Raw genomic sequence first — 23,258 nt, 5'->3', positions numbered from 1 at the left:
AATCACTCGTTAAAAACATATGTATTCCACTAATCACAAACATATTTGCTGCATTTAAGGTATTTTGCCTAGGAATACATTTAAATGCAAAAAAATGTTATTAAACTTTTATCAGTTACAAGGTTTCAGAACAGAAACAACTAGATATAATTGCTAGATATATCAATCAAGTTTCCAATGTTTAAGGGTTATACAGTGTATGGTAGTCACATACTATTCCTCATAAATTAAATTCATATTCTTTATAAATTATATTCTTATTTCCAGAATTATTCTTGGGTAATGTGTAAAAGATTGATTGGCATGATGTTTGGTGTCTTCGGATTCATAAGGTTATCACAGTTACAGTACTTCAACTAGTGGCTAAACGCTGAATGAATACATGCTGATTTCAAACACATTTTTTCTAAATAATTCTGCAAGTTATTGAGTAATAAATCAATTGCTAGCTGTTTGAAATACTTTTAAATTAAATTTATACACATACAATTTTACAAAGTTAATAAACCATAGATAACTGTACCATGACCACTTTAAAAATTGTAATTTTACTGCTGTGTTAATATTACCTCGTTCAAAATATGTCAACTTTCTTTAGAGAGATCTCTGTCCTTTACACAAGTGTAAAAATACTATCAGACACTTTCTTGTCTCAGTCTTCATTTCTATGATTTTGAAACTCCTTTTTGTTCTGTATGTGTACATTGTCTAAATGATTTTTGCACCATTTTATTGATTTTCTAAGTTTTAAGTGGATTTATTTCTCATTTTGTCCATGTTAATGTCACAGAGTGAAAAGGTGGGTGTTTGGTCACTAGGTGTCTAAGACTGTATGGATGTTAATGTTGCATTGATTGACCACTGACACCCTAATGTTGATAGTTTCATGCCTTATCCTCTGCGGTTTGACAGGTTTGACTGGACCTGTGATCAAGGGGATGGAGTTCTAAGAAAGAACAGTTTGCAATTGAACAATACATCATTACATCTGGCCATTTGTGTACAGCCATTTCCTGAACAAGTCCTGGGCACATCCAAAACATCACAGGAACACTTCTACCTCCAAGAGCAGGCAAGAGCCCTTGCTAAAAAGGATTCAAAACCCCAATTAAGAGAAAACAGAGGACTTTTGGAAGAAGAAAGGGTTGTGTGACAGATTACAGCATTGGACCCTGGAGAGGCCTCAGACACTAGGGACTCTACAGGGAGTGGCTGAGGATGACTCAGGTATCATCTTCCTCCCACTCATCTGATACTGGACAACAAAAGGTAGGGGGGAGCATGAGAGCAATATTGTTCAGGACAGCCAGGACCAGAGAAGATGCCTAACAACCACCAAGGGAGCTATAAGGAGAAAAGCACTGCTGGACTGCATTATTTTGGGACATTTGTTTGGTAACTGGGGTCTATTGTGGCTGGTCTGGAATGTGTGGTTTTTTTTGGAGTTGGTTTTGTATAATGTACCCTGGATGTATTAAGTGCTGTGGTAATGAAACCTAAAATGGCACTAGTGTCTGTTGCTGGTCTGCATGTGCACTGGTGACTCTGGGAGATGAGCAGAACCCGTGACAGGGGAAAAGAGTCCTAGCATCCTTTGTAATTGCTAGGTGGCATAGTCGTCTACAAAGTAAAGTAATTCCTGACGTTGGGTCTCACCCAATCCGTGATATTAACATTGAACTATAAGACAGCACTATAAGAAAAATTGAAAACTGTTCTTTAAGGAAAATCCACTCTTCTACAGTACTGTGAAAAAAGTATTTGTCTCTTGTCTGATTTTTTGCATATTTGAATTTGGCCATATCTTTTGGTGGGTCAAAGTAGTAAATAGATCAGGGTCTGAGAGAAAAAAATCAAAGTTTTGTTCTTCTTTGACTTGTTTGGTGTGCAACCTAATCAAACATGCAATCTTCGCCCCCCTAGTGAACATAACCCAATTTAAGGGATAATTAGGGTCAGCTGTTTGAATATTTTTATTAACAATCAGGCCTGTTTTATGCCATCCCTGCCCAATATAAATCTAACTAACTTTGGGCCTTACCAACAGTTTTTAGCACATAGGTGTTAAAGGGACATTATGCCACAATCAAAATAAAAACCTGAAAACCTCCTGCTATTTCTAAGGCTCTTCAGTTTCACCAAACCATAGTCAGAGCCATATTGTCAAAATGGAGACAGTAGTGAATCTTCCCAGGAGTGGCCATCCTGCAAAAATCTCTTGAAGGGAAAGGAGTATAATTGTCGAGGAAGTCACAAAGAGCACTAGAACAACATCTAGAGATCTGCAGGGCTCTCTCGCCTTGGCTAAGGCCAGTGTTCCACTATCAGAAAGACACTGGATAAAAATGGAATACATGGCAAAGCAGCAAGGCAGAAACCACTGCTCACTATGAAGAACATGAGTGTTCGCCTCAAGTTTGCCAATATGCACCTGGACGATCCCCAAGAATTCTGGAAGAATGTTCTATGGACAGATGAGTCAAAAGTGAAATGTTTTGGCTGACATGGGCACTGTTATGTCTGGTGAAAACCAAACACTGCTTTCCACAGTGAGAACCTCATACCATTGGTCAAGTATGGTGGTGGTAGTGTCATGGTTTGAGGATGCTATGCAGCATCAGGACCTGAATGACTTGCCATCGCTGAAGCAAGAGTGAATTCTGCATCATATCGGAGAATTCTACAGGAGAATATCAGGCTGAAGCTGAAGCTTAGTTGGGTCATGCTGCAGGACAATGATCCAAAACACACTAGCAACTCTACATCAGAATGGTTGAAGAACAAGAAATGTAGCCAAATTGTAAAAAAATTAACAATTTAAACAAGAGTTTTGGAAAGTCCAAACCTAAATGTTATGTCAGTGAACAAGCCTATCATGCTCAAAAACACACAAATGGCATTGAGATGAAGCAGTTCTGCATGGAGGAGTAGACCACAATTTTTCCACAGCTCTGTAAGAAACTGATCAATAACTACACAAAATGACTGGTTGCAGTTATTGCTGCTTAAGGTGGCGTAACCAATCACTGAGGGCAAGTACTTTTTCACAGGGGGCATTGAGTGGTGCATAACTTTCTTTAATAAATGAATGAAATAAGTATCAACATTTTGGGTTTTTTTCACTCAGGGTCCTTTTTGGTTTTGGTTGAAGACCTGATAACATTCACTGTGAAAAATATGCAATAATGCAGAGAGTCAGGGCAAATATTTTTTCACAGCACTGTATGCTGAAAAGGAAAATAACTGAATAAAATAACTGAATAAAAACAGCAAGCAGAAAAGGCACCATGGAAGGAAAGGATCAAAATCCAATTCACTTATATTTAAATGTTTGAAGATAAATACAGTTAAAATTACATAAAGTGGCTTACATTATTATTACTCAATACCAGTGACAACTGATGTTCAGAGCTCATGTTCCTCAGAACAAGAAAATACTTATACTTTACAGTATATTTAGCCACCTGTGTCCAGAAAAATAATAATAATTTTAATATTTCTAGGTTACAGTCTGAATGATTAAAACATCCCAGACATAGATCTGACTTGTAATACATTTGTGCAAGAAGTAAATCCATGTTATTTTAGGCTCAGAAAATACCAAACTAATCTTAGATTAAACCGGGTTTTATAGTTGATCCCTCTCATAAACATATGGTTGTGATTCTACAAAATCCCAACTTTTACATATTAAGGATAATGTGAGCTTTAATAATAAATACTGCACTCCCGCACCTCTAACAAACACCAAAAAATTAAATTCTAAAAAATATTATCCATATTTGAAGACCTGGGCTAAACATTCAAGATATCGTAAATGTCATTGAAATTCATTGCCAGCAGCTTACAGAATTGATACTACTAAGGTTCTGACCTCTTTACTTCCATTATTAAAAAATTATGATCATGTATAACAAAAATGTCTCTCTTGAGGTCTTCAGTATTATGGCTGACATTTTAGTGCTAATCTAACCCATTTATAATCCCAGTCACAAAACAAATATAATTGCTTTAAGGCCTTTCTAATTTGGTGTGCATTTTACTATAAATGTTGTGTTAATGAGATGGTATACAGTACTTCTGCAAATGGTACAAGGTAGCACAATCCTGGAACCCAGAATACTCAAGAGTGCAGTGATATACATTACTGCTTTTGTAAATCTAGTCTCTATTTGTAAATTTAGTCTCTGGTAAATTACTCACTAATTTAAATTCATTGACAAAATAAATGAAAGAGTAGCAGATACTCTAGTTAATAACAGTCATGAAAGGAACAAAACATTTTAATTCAAAATCACCATATACTGTAAGTATTAAATCGCAATAAATAATACCTTTTCACCAAATGTAATTTTTCACATTAAAAGGCTAATATTGTAAGAGTCCGAATCACAGGTTGTGTTAATGGTACAAAATTAAGGTATAGAGGTATGACTCAAAAGTTTGAGTCACCACTAATCACAAATTACAAACCCAAAACCCAGTGGCAGCTTCTTTTTATGATAGCTATGATAGTTACATATTAGATGTCCATTAGGTGTCATTATGTCCATCAAATACTGGACCGTGGTTTGCTCTTTGGAGGATGGATTGACATTATGATTTTAAGCTTGGTCTAAACCACCAGTGCTGCCAAACTGAGTCAAAGCAGCAATGATAAAACATCTCTCAAACTAACAAGCCATGGCCAAGAGGGTTTAATAACTGAGGAAAATGTAAGCTGGAAGAAAGCACTTTACATCATGATCAAAAAAGAATAGGATGCAGTTAAAGAAATTAATGTGATACTGTATATTACAAGCATAAGTATAATATGGTCAAGAGAGATTTAAAGTAATTTTGTATTGGGTGTTTTTCAGTATTACGATGGCAAAAAAATCTGAAAAGATGTACACTGGGTATAATATCAGGAAAAAGTACAGATAAAAATATAAATGATAAAAAATAAATGGCTAATGTATTAAATAAATATCCCACTCAAGTTTACACCAAAGAAACAGACATCATGTCTTAGCCTGATGAAGGATTAAAAAATTAATACAGAAGGGGCAGATATGTTGCAGGTACTAGAAGAATTTAAGATTTTACATAAAATCATACTTGAGGGAATGAGAAATGCCACCTTTTGGGCATTAAGAAAACTCTTTGAGTTGCCACACAAGTCAGTGGTAATGCCCATTGATTGAAAAAGTGCTAAAGAGGCATCCAAACATAAAAAGGGTGACAAAACCAAATAAGGTCATTATAGATACAAATGTCTAATTTCTATTTAATGCAAGATAACAATTGCAAAATTACAGGATCATCTGTATGAATTCCAGGCAATAAATTTACTTAACTTATTTAGCTAAAAAAGCAACTGCAGTAATGGGCGGAGCATAATATAGAAATTGTGACTGTCAGAAATGTTTTTAATTAAACCTCCTCATAATTCTCAGACTGCAGAAAGTAGGCATTTTAAGTAACGAAGTAAGATATACAGACCAAAGAGTATAAAATGGTTGAATACTCCAATTGTGGTTATGCAATTAGTGGAGTATCAGTATTAATGATCTAGTTTGGTATAATTAGTAAACTGTGTTCACAAACAACATGAAAAGGGAATTAATAAACACTGTAATAGTTGTACAGGAAATTCAAAAAGATTTAGATGGCATTCAAGCCTGAGGAGAACACCAGGCAGATGATATTTAATGTAGACGAGAATACATTTTTACTGTGTATGCACTGGGGACACAAACTATAAGATGGTACACAATTAGCTTGAAGCTTTTGTAAGACTTAGGTGTTTGTGTTGACAACTTTTCATCTATATACACCTCAAAGAAGCAATAAAATAGGTACACACCTAATTTATAGGTATAGTTAAAACCTACTTAACCCAGAAGGGAGTGGATGACATTTTCTCATGAACAGAATTGGTGACAATGTCTGTATCTGAAACTTTACCTGTTTTTAAAAAAAATAGCAGTAGATGCCCTATGACAGTTAAATAAAAATATTTTGCATACATGATTCTAATTTCCAAGAGGCTAGAACAGCAGATTCCCACAGGATTATAGAAAGTAGAAAGTGAGCAGCAAACTTTCACCATTTGAACAAAGCTGAAAACTAAATGAAGGGTTTGTGATACAATTTATTAAAACCACAGAAATTTGAAATCTGAGCAACACAACATGGAATTACTGAAATGATATGATACAGCCTTAAGAAAAATAACTGCTCCCAAAGACAGCTCCCACCTCCCTCCCCTTATAATTTCCTCTGGGACAGAATATGTACTCAGTATTTCTTATATTATAACATAGTTCCTTGTTTAAGCTGCTGGATTCCCTTTCCTCATTCCAAGTAGATATATCTCAAAATTGTCCTAAGAAGCAGACAATTTGCAAGGTATTTACCGTAGGAACAGCTATCCTCAAGAGCTGTGTGACAAGACAATAAAACATTATGCTTGTGCTTTCAATCTTAACCAGAAATCTAGGATGGATTTGCTCACCATGATGTTTTTACTTAAAATTTTGCTCACGGCGAATAACTTACCGCCTGCTTTAAAAGAAAATATTGATAATGGCATAAAACCATAATGCCAAGGCTGACATTTTATGACAACTGGGGACTGGAGTGCTTGTTACAAATTTGCTTTATTTCTTCACAACTGAAACTCTTACAGTGTTTTATAGGCTTAAGACTACACATGACATATTTAAGGGTCTCGGGAAGCCCTCTGCCTATCAACAAAATGTTAAATGAGAAAACGGGTCTCTGAGCAAATTCTGCACAGTTGTAATGGAAATCTGTGTCAAAGCCGATGGGATTATACTGAGAGGCTTATTTTCAGAAGCGAAAAAAATCGAAACTGTGCTTGAGACATGGGTTATACTATCCAAGAATGTTCTTAGCTGTTTTATTGTCTATTTAACTGTTGAGGCAGCGCATTCCGATTTTGTTTTCACCTCCTATAATGTTTATAACATGGCACACATGACAAGCAATGATATGGCTCTTGCTGAATTCATAACAACAAGCTTTGAGCAATTATTTCATTCTTTAAAGGTTTACAAAAAAAGAGCTTTGGACAGCATTCTTAGGCAACTTTTAAACCAGAAAAAAAAGAGTAAGAACTGGAAAGTGTGTCAGAGGAGTTTTGACACATGGAACAAAAACCTCTCCCTGGGTTTGGTGAAGGTAGTCAATATTGTCTCTTTGAATTCAGTCCAACATGTTGTTCGTTCTCTTCCAGATCTTCTCTATCCAAACAACAGAAGCAGCACAATACACACCGAATTGACAATTATTAAGGGCACTACAAAAGAGAAAAGAAAAAGAAAAATGTCATTATTGTTTTTTCAAAATAGAGACTTAAAAGATAGCAATTTAGTTTCTCTCAATTCACCTGTTACAGATGTTAGATTTTTCATTAGAAAAAGGACTGTCCTTCATCTGAGTCTTCTCAGCTACAGAACAATCTAAAGGCAGTGCTGCTGAGCTCATGCAAAGCCTATACCTTGAATTATTCAAACCTCTTTAAATCCTCAGCCCCTGTTCTACCTCAAGCTAAGAAAAAACAATCACTACCCAACACTAAACCTCATATCACGACCACTGCCAAAGCAAACCACACTGACATCACAGCAGACTTTGAGGTGCGGATAGTGTGTACCATGATCATTCACAAGGCCACAAGATAAATTCTAGATTCTTCATTCAACATGGTACCAATCAACACGATTGAAACAAATTCCGAACATGGTGAACATAACAAATACATTTAAATGTTAAAAGGTATGGCTAAGATAAGCAAACCAGGCTGTACATTTCAACAATTCTGAATTTTAAAACATCTACATAACCAACTGATGCAATTATTATGGGTCTCAGTGTTACAGCCATAGAACACCCTAACTATTAATAACAGAATACTGAGAGGAGACAGTATGTATGTTTTATTGCTTTTGCTGCCCTTCATTTACCTAAAGAGTAACACTGAGTACCAGCCCTGAATTACATTATCCTAATAGAAAGTATCCAGTCACATAATGTTACAAGAAATGGCAACATGCATTATCATTAGCTTTCCTCAGTATTATTTATCATGAAAATAAAAATATCCCTTTTTTACCTTAAAATAAATAAACTTACCCTTTTCATAGTCATAAAAAAAACTCAACTTTAAAACACTAAATGGGGCATATATACAAATTATCAGTGATGTTGCTGTAGATTTAATATTAGTACTAATACTTTGGAGTAGAACTAATAACAGCAATAGTAGTGACAAATATAATTATACTAATGCGATTAAGAGATTTGAGTTTCTTAGAAAATATGGCTTTAGATTATTTTATTTCATAGAAATCTCAAGCACGGTTAATGGAGGAGTTCTAAAATTTAATTTATATTAATTAGTTTAAGGATGTTAAATGAGGTTACCATTACACCTAGAATAGATATGATTAGTTTCAAAACCCACAACATAGTCCATGTCTGAAAGCTCAAAATAAAATCTAAAAATGTTGGAAACAACTACACCCTGGAGAATTAAAGCTGAACCACCATAAAGTATGTCTCCAAATCTAGTTAAGTAAACTGGAATGGTGCACAGTAATGACCTTTGTATTTTACATGATCTAGCTTGAATGTAAATAAAGTTTGCTTTCTTTATATCTTGTATTAGCATCAGATACAAACATGCTGATTCAGCTAATGCAATACAAACTTACCCCTCATCACTGTCCTCACAGAACGAACAAGGTTCATCAGCTGAGATTTAATTCCTGGTTCATCACCAAAACCTCCAATTCCTTGATCTGCTCCCCAGCCAACTAACAAAAACAAAAGTGAAATTATTAAGACCAAAGGTTTTGTTTATGTGTATGATCTATTTTATCCTTTTGTACTGGCTATAGTTAAAAACAACAGTAAATTATAATGCGTTAGCTTCAATAATATTCTAAAGTATTTTTTAAATGAGAGCCTTCATTTGAGTTTTCATTTTATTTTTAAAATATTTTCCAAAAACAGTACTAAGTCCATTAGCTAAATCATTCCTAAGGATAATCGTAGTAAAAATAATCAGAAGTCACCGTCCGTATTCCAGAATACAATAATATCAAGCTAAGCAATAAGGAATCAGTTTAGATAGCGAATAATAAACTACAAATCACAGTCAAAGATCGCTTTTAGTAACCGCTGAAATATAATTTATGAAATAATCGGTCTTTTTCACATTCGAGTTCATGTGCGTTATTAAAAAAACTTGTGAGTTGTCTGTAACGACGTTCTACTGCTCTCCTCGCCTTCTTAAAAACTCGGTATTTGTACACACGTCAAAATCGTGTAGTACTTGTTCCAGGCAGCTATCGTACACTCATAATAAACCAAGTAGTTTCGCAGTATTTAATAATGTTCATTAAAGTTAGTACTGCCTCACCCTGTATACTATACTGTAAAAAGATGCTAAAGATGCTTTGGTTATTTCAACAGCTAAGTGCATCATATTGTTATATACGTTACAGAAATACATTTAGAAAATACACTTACTTTTGCTTAAAAACCTCTCTTCGTGTAAGACAGCTACCGCATTTACACATAAAATCGCTGCTTGAATCAGAGAATAGAGTGTGAACGCCATGCTGGCACTGTCTTCGGAGCTATGACGTGTACCTGTCAGCTGGGACGGCATCTCGCAAAGGACAATCCGGGCTATTACAGGATAGTTACTCTTTTAACCAAAACGTGGATCTCATTTTTCTGACATATTTTATTTTGAAAGAAAACAAGTGAATGATTAAACACAAAACACTGTTTTTACTTTTACGCTCGTACACGACTGTAAAAGGTTAACATGTGCTATTCTGCTTCCTGACAATGGTAATGTATATTGAATCTAAAGACAGGGCACTAGTGCTATTTGGAAATGGACCAGATCCCAGGAGGTACTACCAATCCACACTGAAAGCGTTTCCGAAGAGTTTTTCAGTCGTCCGTCTCACGAAACAGATACGCTTCCATTTTAACCAATGTTTCAATCCACACCGGCTCCGCTAGACCCGCGTCTCACGTCTTCCAGCGTTTTTTTACGCTCCGAGTCTATTTTTTTCCACTTGCGCGCGTGAGTGAAGCGTAAACCCCATAGAGATCCATTCAAATCACACAAAACTCATACTTTCTATACCCTGTAAACTATACAAGCACAGTCTACAACAATATTATGGTCATGCTGGCCCAGAGTGGTCCATTGATACAGTGCAACTTTTCACTTTGCCACAAGCTAGCTGATGACACCGACATGTGTAAAGTATTGTGGTTGTTTAGCCACAAAAAACAAGACATCTTTTGTTTGTCCAACCCCTCGTGTCGGGTTTTAATAAGCTACACTGTGTTGTAATTACAGGCAGTCCAAATTCGGCTGTTTTTCTCTCATGTTCCTTTGACTTCCCATATTTGAATACGGAACGCAACTGTCGGAATTGGTGAGGATTGGACGGATGGTCGCTTATGCTACGCTGACGTGTCGCTTCTGGTGTGAATTCGGGGTAGGATTTTGTCAGATTTTAGAAGCTAAACCAGACTAAAACTGAACAGTGCCGTGATAGGAAACTTATAGAAACCTAGTGTTGGTCAACTAATAGATATACACTTAGGCATTAAAACATTCCTGAAATACCTTCACTCAGGTATTTGCAAAATACACACAGCCATTGAATGCCATGTAATGATAACTGGGAGCAGGAATGACTTCAGTAGGTTGCATTTTTCCTAGTGCTGTGTGACTGTGTGGTCAAATGCTTTCTCTGATCTTCAAAATCTGCTCAATTTGCCTCTCTTCCCTGCCTTTTCTCTTGCTCCGTGTGTTCTTCTTTTCTGCCTGTGGTTTAGTTTTTGTCTTTTGCTATTTTCTTCTCATATTTCTTTTTATAGGATTTTCAGAATGAAATTACATGATTCCTGCTCTGCCAGTGTAATCTATTACTCTCCTGTGTAATCTAATTGGTAAAGAAGCTGTGCATGTCTTTCAATGCATCATCTTGCAAAAAAAGAAGTCAAAATTAAGGAATAATAAATACAGAAGTTCTGATAGGTACTATATTGTTGTATTTGTTAGTATAAAGCTAACAATTCATTCAGTGAATTGTATTTCCTGTTGTGTCAGTGATATGGCATCCATTTGTATAAACCAGGAGTCCCTTAACATCCGTACACACGGTTAACTAATGAACACAAAGTGCTGTCTTATGCAGCTTTCTTTTTAGTCTTTAATTCATTCATGTAATACAGAAAGAAAGGTTTGTAGGTTCTGCAACCATATTTTCGTCTTTAAAATGAAGGTGTAGCTCTGAATATAATTAAGTAATTCTGGTCATTGAATGTCAAAATTCACATATATGACAAAGTTTTAAGAGATTTAAAAACTGGAAATAAGAAGCAATCTGTCACATCCTTACAGATGTTGTGGGCATACAGTACTTTGATTCATGCTGACTTTACCATGAGGAATGTTCTGACATTAAATCACTTCTTCAGGGTGAGCTTTGAATTAATATTGCTGTCAGTGATAAATGGCTAAAATCATCTCTATTGTCTGTCTGCAAAAACACACACCAAATCATCTTTTGTTGGTGTAATTTAAATGAAATGAAAAAGAAAATTACATTTTTATGCACACATACTTAAAACCTAACTTGTTCTCTAACAAGGGAAAATGTGTAGCTATTTAATAATATTGTGGATTCCAAAAGGGAATTTTAATGTATTTTTCCACACTGTATTTACACATGAAAAATATATCTGTGCTGTTGAGAAAGACAAAACATTTCATGAAAAAAACAAGCAAGCCTAGTTAGTTGTTTTAAGTTCTTATTATAGACTTTTTATTTTATCCACATAAATAGTAAAGAAACTACAAGAACATAATTTAAATACATTTGCAGTAACAGTTTGTCATAATGGTTTATCATTATTTTTTTAATTACAGTCCCAAAAAATGGGCAAGGGTTTTCTGTGGTTCTGTGACATTTCACTTCACTCCAGCACAGTTTTCTTCAGAAATGAACTTCCTTCATCCTCAGATGACAGCAGGATGATACTGTCACTTCAGTTTAATGACCAAGCAAACAAAAGATATGCGTTCATTTTACAGGTACTGTATCAGTCTGAAAAATGAAAAGGCTTGGGTGGTCTATCTTACAACTTTTGCTGACCTTACCAGGGTGTAGAGTGGAGGAAAGAGGAAAGGGGAGTCCTGTTTTCGCAAAGAGGAACAAATACAAAGCTGAGAACCAGTGCTCCCTGTCCTACCACTGGAAAATCCTTGTAATATAACTTTGCTAATTTTACACTTTCAAGTCCGTGTATGGGTATGAGGTCACTTGTGTCTGGGTTGCCTTGTGGAGAACCCTTGTGTTAATAACATGATTTCTTCCAGAGATCTGCTGGAAGCTCTGGGCAGGTGATTGTAGCTAATAGCAGGTGTACTTCAGGTACCTGGAAACAGAGGAGAATGCACTGCATCACACATGTACTCTTCATTATTTCTCTTGATTTTTATATACTACAAACTCTTTTCTGTTCACTCACACGCTCTAGGACTAGCATGTAATAATTCTTAAATGCAGGTAGTTTGGACTAAAAGCCAATAAATGCTAATTACTGTACATTAAACTGGCAACTATTACATACCAGCGGTTCCACAACACAGCAGGTCAGGTGGAATTGTTATTTTTTTCCCAATTGAATTAAGGAGTAACTTTAAGTTGGCTATATTGTGCAAGCCTAAAGTGCAATTTAGCCAGGACACCTAGATTAACACCTTGCTCATACACACTGTGACATGGGATCTTTAATGACCTAGTAGCAAAACACAGATTTAATGTCTCATTCAAAGGATGGAATTTAATACAGAACAGTGTCCTTTTTCAATGATGGGGTATTGCATTAGAAATTCAGGTCAAAGGTCCAATAATGCAACCTAATAATGCATTAATGCAATTCTATGGTCACAGATCCCAGATCCCAAACGTGCATATACAGTACAGGCAAGTTTAAGAAAGGGAGATGAATCTGTTTATAGAAAAATACATAGATGTCCACATACCTTTTAACTTTTGTTGAGATGGGTACCGATTTTCTCTTTCCTTATTAGGCTTGCATAGGGAATCTAGAACATAATACATGCAAGGATGTATTGGATGAAGTAATAGCTAAAGAAATATTCTACCAGTTTAAGGTGAACTGTCATTATAAGTTGAACACAATGGAAACCTGTGTGAATACAGTAACATTTTTCCAGTTCTTTAATTTCAAAGGAACAAAAATGTTGCATGTTGTGAGAAACTACACTGTACTGCTACACCTGGAAAAGGTTTTAATTTTAGTACATTATATGTAGCTGTAGTTCTGCTCTGGGAATTGGCATGAGAGGTTGTTGTTATGGGGGTTTTGTATGAAATTCAGACTCTGCATTAAAGTATAGATGTAAGAAAAGATCTTCCATGGCTGAAACAGCAAAGCACTGTTGTCACTTCTGCTGAAACAGGAAATTATAGAAGCTGAGCTTTTCTGCACTGCAGTCCTATCCTAACATGCCTGTGGTATTTTAGGTCAAGTAGATCTGTCAGCGGTTTGCTGGTGCTTCTGCTTATATGAAGAAAATAAACCTTTGAATTAAGTTAATAAAGCTGAACTGTATTTTGTGAGACTGACCATTTTTGACTGACCATATGTATGCATAATTATGCATACATAATGAAAGGGATTAAAATGCAAACAAAGCTATTGATTCCAATATTTAAATTATGATTATTTCATGTTACACTTGAAGCTATCATTATCTATTGGTTTACACAAGAAACAAAATTGAAGCATTCTCTTCAATTTGCAAATTTCATCCATTTGTCTAACCAAATTTGACTTATTTTACATTAAGAAAAGGAGAAAGGACATTTTCTGTAGTCACTGATTCATCTTATTTTCTGTTTCCTTTCTGTTTAAGAAATAACTTTTTTTCAGTTTCTTAAAGCAGTGCAAAAAATAATAAAGCTGATACAGTATAGAAGTATTCATCATTTATTAAAAGTAGGGAATTGCATAGTACTTTGCATTGCATAGTAGTGACATAGTATCTGGTAGATATCACTAGTAATGATTCCTTTATGTGTTGATGTATGAGTATGATTAATAAACAAAAAAGTTTCAGCTTTTGATCAAATTCTTAAGTTAAAGAAGGAATGGAATATCATTTATTGTAATGAAGCAGACAGATGATTTGATAAACTGCTATAATATTTTTAAGCATTCCTTGTTCTGTCTGAATTTGAGTAGATGTTTTTACTCATTTGAAATATATCACACCAACAAATGCTTACAAACAGTATTCTCCACAAATGTGACAGTTTTTCCATTCACAGATTTGACTAATGATGTTCAAATGAAGCAGAATAAATATACACAGAATGGCAGTGAGAGCGTGCAGTCTCTTAAGGTATAACTCGACAGATGTAGAAATGATTGATCTTGAATATAGAACACTACATTAAACTAAATGCAAGCTACTTCAAATAAAATCTTACGCTTGGAAGCTATGAACTAAATCATGCCATTTGTAAGTTTTATCTCTTTCAGTATTAAGATTACATATACAACAAAATCATCAGATTGAATTAATCAGATTGCAATTTTTAAAAGTTAATATTGTTTTTTATCTCGGCAGCAGTTATTTCTTTCAGTACCCTATCTTTAAAAAATCTGTGTCCCACAGTTAAGCAATGACTTTGGTTATTGACTGCATGATTGCTTCCCATGCCTGTGTGTGTTTTTGCTGCAGTGTGGGCACAGTCAGATACTGGCCTTTTCATGAATCCTTTTATTAACTGATAAACACCATTTTATAATGTGACCGAAGCTTGCTGTTCAAGTGTGACATTTTAATCCTTCGCTTCATTTCCTGTGGCTGCCTTATTTAGTATTGTATTTTTTGCTTCATTAGAAAATATGTTGCTTTATGATCATACTGTAGTATCTGGTTTTAACTAGTCTACTTAGTTTTGCAGCTCCCATGTGTAAAGGCATTACTAAATAATAATACAAATTATTATTATTATTAAAGATGAATTCATGATGAGTTTGTTTAATTATGTAGCTGGGTATAATAGGAATTTATATTGGAAGCCATTTAGGCAGCCCTGATTAAATGCATGTGAAGTGTGGCGCATTAACAGTCAAGGCATCTGACAGCCTTCATCTGTTCTCACAGCAGGGGTAAGGTTGATGACCTCTGGATCATCTCTTCAAGGAATGCGCCTCTGCCTCATCCTAGATCACAAAGTCCCCTGAGACAGGGGCACTCAGTGTCCGTATCAATCAGGCTGTCGTTGCCTTTTATTGAACAGAGGCATCTACCACTAACTTAATTTCACTTCATTTACCTTACATTGTTATCCGTGCTGGTCTCCAGCATATGCTGGAGCAATAATTATATCTGACCTTACCCAGCAATGTAAATCTGTAACGTCTGATATGTACACATTTAATTGACTGTTTTTTAATCTAGATAGCCGTATGACGTAGATAGATGACGTATAGTACAAGTCTCTTTTAAGCATGTTTGACGAAGGGAAGTTTTTTTTATAATAAATCTTAAAAAAATTTAAATCGGTGCTCTTCTCTTACCATTTGCAATTGCTGAACCATCTCTTCTCTGTATGCCAGCTCTCTCTTCATTTGGTCCTGAAAGTTATCTGGTTAAAAAAAAAATAAAAGCAGAGATTTCTTGGGGATGCAACATAATTTCATCTATATGGAGACATTTAGATTGAAAAAAAAACATTTGTATAAAAAAATGCATTTTATTCTGACAGGGTACAAGTGGGAACCTGAAGTTTCACTATCCAGGACATTGTGTTTCTGCTTTCTACTTTTCAGAGTGGAATAAACCTTTAAGATAAGGGTTATACAGCTCATTCTTTTAATTCTCTGTCTGCACTCTGTTATTATGGAATATGAATGAAATCTGTATTTGTATGTGAAAAATCTTCTTTTTCTTTTTCATGCCAAACACATTGGACAAAAAAGTTTTAAATAAAGAGACAAGATGCATATTTTTTAGATATCAAAACAGTGAAAAAATTATAGTTTTTCCATTTATGCACACTCTAAAGTTTTGTAAATTATATGTGAAATAATGAGCACAAATAAAAATCATATCTTCAGCTCACCGATATTTTTTATATCTGTGCTGGTTAAACTATCTGTACACTGTGCTCCAGAGTATGTTTTTCCAGGTCATATTATGTCCACCAGATGTCACTGTTGGCATATGAACTAAGACATCAGTTGTCGCAGTTGACTGTTAAAATGGGTTCATGGCACACCTGGAAAACCTTTTAAGGTTTTCTTTACTTGACAAAAACAGTTTCATGTTGCTAGAGCTGCTGTCTGATAACATAAAAAACAACAGATTTACATCTTTAAAAAACTCACATTTTTATGAAAAACTATGCCAAGGCATTTATTCGCAGCTCCCCTCAGCCATTTCTGTATTTCAAATAGTCGTGGATTTTTCTACTGCGAAACCACGCTACTTAGTAAGTCAGTTCTGAGAGGAACAAAATGCTCAGCCTCAGGGTTCATGTTCAATGACAGTTGACAAATGTGTATTCTGCAGTTCATATATAACCATTTTAAAGTAAATATAATTTGTTCACATACAAATTCAAAGAGTTCTATTGGCATGACCAATGAATTACATGTTACCAAAGCAGAAGCAATGATCAGAATGTCTATAGATATTTATAGTAAAAAAACCATATTGGCCACTTATGGACATAAAACATTATTATTTGACAGGCTCACTCTCAGGCTGTGACAGTATGACAACATAAAACTGTTAAGGTAAAAACTGACCCTGCATTATGATTTGGAGTAAGGATTGTAAGGTGGGAGGACACTGTAAAGTTTACTTACGGAACACTGGAAAAGTAGCATTGCCTTTCAGTGCATGAAACTCCTGTTCCAGCCGTCTTCGTAGATCAATCTGTTCTAACAGCACTTTCTGGAGCTCTTCTGCAAGACAGACACAGTGGAAAAGAAGCTATTACAGTCAGGAAGCTAACCACAACACAGTAGCCTGCAGAGCACCAAGGAGTCCATTTCTCAAGCCAGACAAGCAATGATACATAAGAGTGATCTCTTAACAAATAACAAATGTATAACAAATAATTCCAATACATTACAAATGTATATATTAGCTTCAGTAACACGTGGAGCCCCTCAATGAATTCTCCATCAATGGAGGCTTTCTCCTCAGTTACATTAAGCCGAAATTTGTTGCCTTATTAAAACCTTATTCTTTGCTACGGAAACAAACCAACCTGACCCAAATCCCTATAAGCTATTGGCATCTTCTGTACCTTTTTCCATGTTTTCCACATCCTTCTTTAGAGATTCTGGTGGATTTGCTTCTTGGCTCTCATCACCTGTATCAAAATGGAAAAATGTTTGTAATTGTTATGACTTGTAGAGGTGCAATTACACACTACATAAGTCATGATACATTGAAAACACTGTCTTCAATTCTCCTCACAGTATGGTGCAGATGATATGTGCAGTAAGCAAGCCAAGGAAACTAACCTCATTTTACTGAAGGATTTTTATGTATTGCTGAATATATGTGGTCCGGTCATTTATTTAACTATTATTGTATTTGAAATAATACTAATACAATATTATGGTGATGACAGCATGGTACCTCTGCCTCACAGTTCTTTATTTTGATTCTGGATTAGAGAGTCTTCTGCGTGGAGTCTTCTTTTTCGTGGGGTATTCTCGTTTCTTTCCACCTTTCAAAGGCATGCTGGCTAGGTTAATGCATGTCCCAGAAATGTGTCTCGCTCTGTGTGTCTGTGCCTTGCAATGAACTGGCCTCCCACCAGGGGTGCAGTCCTGCCTTGCACCTTGTGTCTGCCAGGTTAGGCTCCTTAGGACGGATGGAATAATACAGTAACTGTGTTGTCTCAGTTCATTCATGAAATATTCCCACCATGTCAATAATACTTTTGTTTTAGAAAAGAACAAACTCCCAGTATTATTAGGTGAAAAGGAAACACTTGAACTCCCAGGAGGGACTTAAAATTAAAAATCTTCAAGACATATTTTAGCAATTTACTGTATAACAAACTGCACGATTATAAGATTTCTGCAAGGTTCCAAATAACCATCATATTCTCAGCAGTACTTCAGTCTCATTACAGGTGAGCATCATAGCCTGTTAGTGATGTTAGTGTTGTTAGTGTTAAAGTGCATCCCTGATATTAGTCAGAAGAAACCTCTGGACAATGGTTTCTATGACAGGAATTTGGAGTTTAAGTGATTATTCGAACATTTCCTGTTATTCACGTTAAATGCAAAGAAGATATTACCCATGAAGTGGACTTACTGATATAAAAATAGTACAATGCACATAAGTTTAGAAGATACAAATATCTAAGACTATTTGATTTTAAGATACACATTACATTTTTACATTTGATTCTTATTAGAGAACAATTCTCTTCCATCGCTGCCTGAAATGCATGGTTCGCAAAATGTGATCTGGGGGACCCATGGGGTAACTCAGAGAGATTCCAAGGGTCCCTAGGGGAAATATTTCACCCCAAGATTAAAATTGTCAGTTATCAGTTCTGCACTCATTAATAGAAAGGGCTTCCTTGCCCTGCAGTAAACTTTCAAATATTTCATTATTATAAAATTATAAAAAATAATTTTCATAACTTTATGTTAATATAACATGATGTGCAGTGCCCTTGTTGAAGGTGATCCTGAGCCAAGTGACAGGGAATTTCTGTTGTGGGTGGCTGATGTAAGTGACTACAACACAACGTATTCTAGACGTTTTTCACTATTAATATCATCAGAATTTAAAGGGGGCTTCTTTTAAAAGTGACTGCATGAAAAGGAAGAAAAATCCTGACTTAATTTCCTAAGGCTGCAACTGAATCGCAGTATTGTATATACAGTAAAACCCATTGGAGTAGATTGAAAAAAAAAAGTATTGCATGGATTTGTTGAAGGGGAAGAATGTGAATAATACAACTTGGCCATCTATTACACCGGTATATTGTATACTATACTGTATGTCAATGTGTGAATGCAAAGGCATGGACAAATCAAAAGCAATCCTACACATTTGGGTATATAATCTCCCTTTCTGTTTGATTTCTTCCTCCTTAAGCCTTCTAACATTTTCTTCATTTCAAACTGCAGTGTTCTCACTCCCTTCCTCTCTCTGTCTCATTTGACAAGCAAATTTGCAGACATTGCCGGAGGATAACAACCTCGTTTGACAGTCAATTAACCGTGAATAGTCAAAGCCAAAGCAGTTTGCATTACATAAATGGAAAATTAGATTCTTTTCTCCCAAGAAACAGAACTCTCCTTAAGACACTGCAATAGACACTTTGGAATCAAAACTTCTAATCACGTCCTCTCTCAGCCCTTGGAGACATTTAGCAATCAGGCAAAGGTGGTTTCATTTAATTTGTTTCATGTAATTTTTAAAATGTATTATACATTATGTGAAGAGATCATTATCGTGTAGATAATATAAATGTTGGCATAGATGTCATAAAACACTTTTAATGTCTTTTTGACAGATATTAAAAGCAATAAGCTGTGATCTTTTTAATGGAAGGATTCTTGGAGGAAAATGCAATTATTTCCTTTCTATATTGTTCAAATACTGATTGTCGCCTTTCTTATGTTCACTGATATTCTTCTTGAAATTGTACATGTCCCAGAAGAATGGATTTGCAATGACATTGGAATAAAATCAAGGGCTTCTCCCTTTTCTTGGTTATAGCTGGTAGTTTAAAGGTTTCTTATTTAAGTCCATGCATGAGTTAGATACAGTATATACACATATTTACAAGCAAAACTACTCATTGTTTTCTATTTTTTGGACTGCAAAAACATTCTACCGTAAAAATTAATAACCCTTTCAGAACACAGAAATTCACATGCACAATACATACCTCCAGTCTCCCTCCAGTATTCAGGAGCAGAAGTGTCTGTGTCTGAAACAAAAAAGTTGCTCTGTTCTTTGTTTTCCTCTGTAAGAACAAGAAACCAAAAAGGTTGTTAATTCCTCCACTTTTCTGGGGACATGACAACCTGCTTTGCAATTGCCAGAGTTAAACAACATCTTTGTATCGCCTTTCCTATTTTTGTGTAAAAGTATATAAAAATGAGCAGACGTTTCTATACAGGACCTGCTTTTAAGATGTTAATGACAAATTTTATTTTTTTAAGGCAAAAAATGTATTTTCCAAAACAAATAACATTGCAACCTCCTTAATTCCTGTTTCAGGAAGTGGCTTACAAGGTGTGAAAATATCTTCAATAACCAGAAACCTTGCTAGCTTATTGGAAAACAAAATATCTGACACGATGAATGAAAGCACCCGCACCTGAAAGGCTGCTGTTTTCTTTGGTAGCAAATGCTGTTTGACTGTCCCCTCTGTTCTTGTGCCCCTGAAAAATAAATAGCGGAGAAAATAGTGAAATATCTTTACAAAAAATAGTAGTAATTCAGAGTCACACTTTAAAGGACTCTTGAGGGATTCTATATGTGTAATATACATACCTACAACTAAAACGTCAAAAGGAACAATCTACACGAAAGGCAGCATAAAATCCTTCAGTAATGCTACCGTAGATCTGGAGCTTGTGAATGTATATAACTATGTAAGCGTATATACATGGACGTAAACAATAAGGGGTGATTTGAGGTGTGTCAGTATTAATTTAACCACGCTGTTTTCTCCATATTACCAGATTAACTAGCATCATGAAAGAACAATTCTTCCCACTACAACAGCTGTGCCCAACTCCTTCAGCTATCACAGCTGATGCAGTCTTTCCATGGGTTAAAGATTAAGAAGGCTAATAGGGAAAAGTGACAAAGGAAGAACAAATATAATGTAGCTGTTAAACAATATGCGATTCGGCTTATTAGGGAGAATCAAAGCGCGCTGAATATTTTATTTCTGCAGGGAACAGGACTATCAATCTTATTATGCATATATATCAACTGAGCCTAAAGCTGTATTTAAATAATAATTAGCTAAACAGCCTTAAGGGAATATTTACATCTTTGTAGCTTGACTCTTCCAGTGAGGCATGAATTGGGCTGGAGTCTTTTAGACTGGCAGGTGAATTGACAGCCAGGCTATTTTTGTCCTCTACTGCTTCTGCAGCAATACTGGGGAAATGCACCCTGTCTTTATTCCTCTGCTCCCCATTCTCCGTGAGCCCTCGGAGCTGGATGCACTGCCTGTTGCTGAAGTCTTCCTCCTCTTCATCCTGCTTGGTCTCCACGTCCACCTCCTGCTCCTCATCACTGTCACCACTCTCACTTTGGTAGCTGCAGCTTGTCCCTGGAGAAAGATGCCGGTCGGAGCCAAATTCCTCCAGATTTCCATGCAGCTTCGCAATGCTCTCAGCATCTTTCACAACTGGCCGGAAGGCAGAGTGGTAGCTGGCCTTCCTGGCCTGGAAAGAAGGTGTTTCCATCAGCTTGAGCCGCCCGTCTGGGACAGGTCGGAGATCGTTGGTCGCAGATGTGCAGTCATTTTCGAACAGTCCACTCCTGGGATTGGCCAGGCTCCCTGTTTCGCTTTGTTCCGAAAGGTCTAGGAAAGCCTGGCGCAATGTAGGGTTTTCCGTCAGGGAGGTGAGGGCGTTGGGCTGAGGCTGGAGGTAGGTGGGGACTGGTATGCCGCCTGTTGTCCTTGGTGGCCAGAACATGCAGAAGGGAGGGTAGAAAGTGTCTTTTCTACCTGGCCAAAGGAGACCAGAAAGTCCACTATTTTTTTGCCCGTTGGGTGTCTCGCTGTCGTCCTTTTTTTGACAAAGACTGAAAGCTGGGAAGGTGTAAGGGTTTGGGAAGAGAGAGGTAGCAGGAAACTTTTGTAACATGCCAAAGCTCTTGCTTGGGACTGGGATGACAGGGTAGCTGCGTGGATTTTTCCGGGGCGACAGGCTAGTCCCATCAACGTCTTCATCCTCATCGAATCTGGCTCTTTTCTGGCCAAGATCTGGGGAGATCATGTGTGGGAGTGCACTGTTGACAGCCTTTACCTGCCCCAGTGAGGAACAGTGGCCATGTGGAAGGGCTCTTTTGCGGCTGCCTCCATTGAACATGGCCTTCACATCCTCCCAGGCAAAGGCCAGATCGTCTGGTGGAGTTTTGTCAGTCAGTTTGAGGTGGCGCCGCCATGAGTTGAAATTGGCAGCATCAGGCTGGGTGTACTTTGCTTCCGGGGTGCGATGGGAGTGAAAAATGAACTTATTTGGAGAAAAGTACATATTGCAGTAGGAGCATTTAATGCACTTTGCCCTGGAGCTGTTGTACCGGGCAGGAACAAAGTTTCCTCTGCAACCCCAAGCGCATTCGTGTGTCACATCAAAAGCAAAGTTGTCAGGGAGCTTAGGGGGACTGTTCTCCCCCAGGAAGGACTTGCAAAGTCTTTCAGCTTCTCGTTTGGTGATCATGCCACACCTTCTGGAAGAGATGGGCATGGCCCCTGCTCGTCGCAGGATCTCCAGCTGCACCGGAGTGCACTGAACACAGGTGATGCCAAGGGCCACGCGGCGATTATGGATCTCATTGTAGCTGTAGTTCTTCAGCAGGGTGTTGGAGATCTGAGCCAAGCACAGCCTCTCCTGGTTGTCGATCACTAGGGAGACAATGGGAACGCCATATAGCACAACCTGGCCAACCTGGTTGGGCTTCAAAGAGGAGGAGTGGTTGGTCCTAGGTGGTGTAATAGGCTCTTGCTGGTAGGCGTTTGGAGGTGTGGTCATTACGATGTCGTTTGGTCCAGGGAGTTGATTTTTTTCCATTCTTTTGAGGTTCTTCTATGCAGTTGTTTTTCCCCCTGGCAGAAAACATTACAAATATGTATCATTACAACCAAGCATTTAAAGTGCTACACCAGATTTAGGGTTCTTACTTTTTTTTTAAATGGAGGTTTTGAATGCTTACTGCTGCACTTCCAAATTTGAAGTATCAAGTAAACAACACATTTTACGATGTTCTTAATTCATAGTGATATTTCATTTGAACCCAATTAAAACATAAGAAATACCACCACTTTGAAATCAAACTGACAATAATGATCATTAATAAACTAATATTCAAGGAGAAATAGGGTAAGACTGAAGGACAACAATCAATTTTAGATTTAATATTTGCAAAAGAA

General features: G+C 36.5%; 2 protein-coding genes across 2 annotated transcripts; both read right to left on the bottom strand.

Moving 5' to 3' along the window:
- Window positions 1-6,119: 6,119 nt before the first annotated feature.
- Window positions 6,120-9,669, bottom strand: ier3ip1 (immediate early response 3 interacting protein 1). The gene is made up of 3 exons (XM_088911638.1): window positions 9,544-9,669; window positions 8,724-8,825; window positions 6,120-7,306 (listed from the first exon to the last, which is right to left on the bottom strand). Exons 1-3 carry the CDS (start codon window positions 9,632-9,634, stop codon window positions 7,251-7,253), a joined length of 249 nt encoding a protein of 82 aa, XP_088767764.1. The 5' UTR covers window positions 9,635-9,669; the 3' UTR covers window positions 6,120-7,250.
- Window positions 9,670-13,099: 3,430 nt separating this feature from the next.
- Window positions 13,100-22,899, bottom strand: skor2 (SKI family transcriptional corepressor 2). The gene is made up of 7 exons (XM_088911345.1): window positions 21,145-22,899; window positions 20,463-20,526; window positions 20,028-20,105; window positions 17,409-17,474; window positions 16,963-17,061; window positions 15,670-15,737; window positions 13,100-13,159 (listed from the first exon to the last, which is right to left on the bottom strand). Exons 1-7 carry the CDS (start codon window positions 22,897-22,899, stop codon window positions 13,100-13,102), a joined length of 2,190 nt encoding a protein of 729 aa, XP_088767471.1.
- Between the last annotated feature and the right edge of the window lie 359 nt (window positions 22,900-23,258).

The sequence above is a fragment of the Atractosteus spatula genome, chromosome 3, assembly GCF_055471065.1.
Source record: "Atractosteus spatula isolate fAtrSpa1 chromosome 3, fAtrSpa1.hap1, whole genome shotgun sequence".
Lineage (NCBI taxonomy): Eukaryota > Metazoa > Chordata > Actinopteri > Semionotiformes > Lepisosteidae > Atractosteus > Atractosteus spatula.
Note: the sequence above shows the minus strand (reverse complement) of the source record. Positions and strands in the feature narration are given on the sequence as shown.

Excerpts from the sequence above, each read along its gene's own strand:
- ier3ip1 (XM_088911638.1), bottom strand. The coding sequence starts at position 9,634 with ATGGCGTTCACACTCTATTCTCTGATTCAAGCAGCGATTTTATGTGTA. Across the intron at positions 8,826-9,543 it reads AGAGAGGTTTTTAAGCAAAA|TTGGCTGGGGAGCAGATCAA; the intron begins GTAAGTGTATTT and ends TGTTTTTGTTAG. Across the intron at positions 7,307-8,723 it reads TGTGAGGACAGTGATGAGGG|TGCCCTTAATAATTGTCAAT; the intron begins GTAAGTTTGTAT and ends TCTCTTTTGTAG.
- skor2 (XM_088911345.1), bottom strand. The coding sequence starts at position 22,899 with ATGGAAAAAAATCAACTCCCTGGACCAAACGACATCGTAATGACCACA. Across the intron at positions 20,527-21,144 it reads AAGAGTCAAGCTACAAAGAT|GGGCACAAGAACAGAGGGGA; the intron begins GTAAATATTCCC and ends TTTATTTTTCAG. Across the intron at positions 17,475-20,027 it reads ATACTGGAGGGAGACTGGAG|GTGATGAGAGCCAAGAAGCA; the intron begins GTATGTATTGTG and ends ATTTTGATACAG.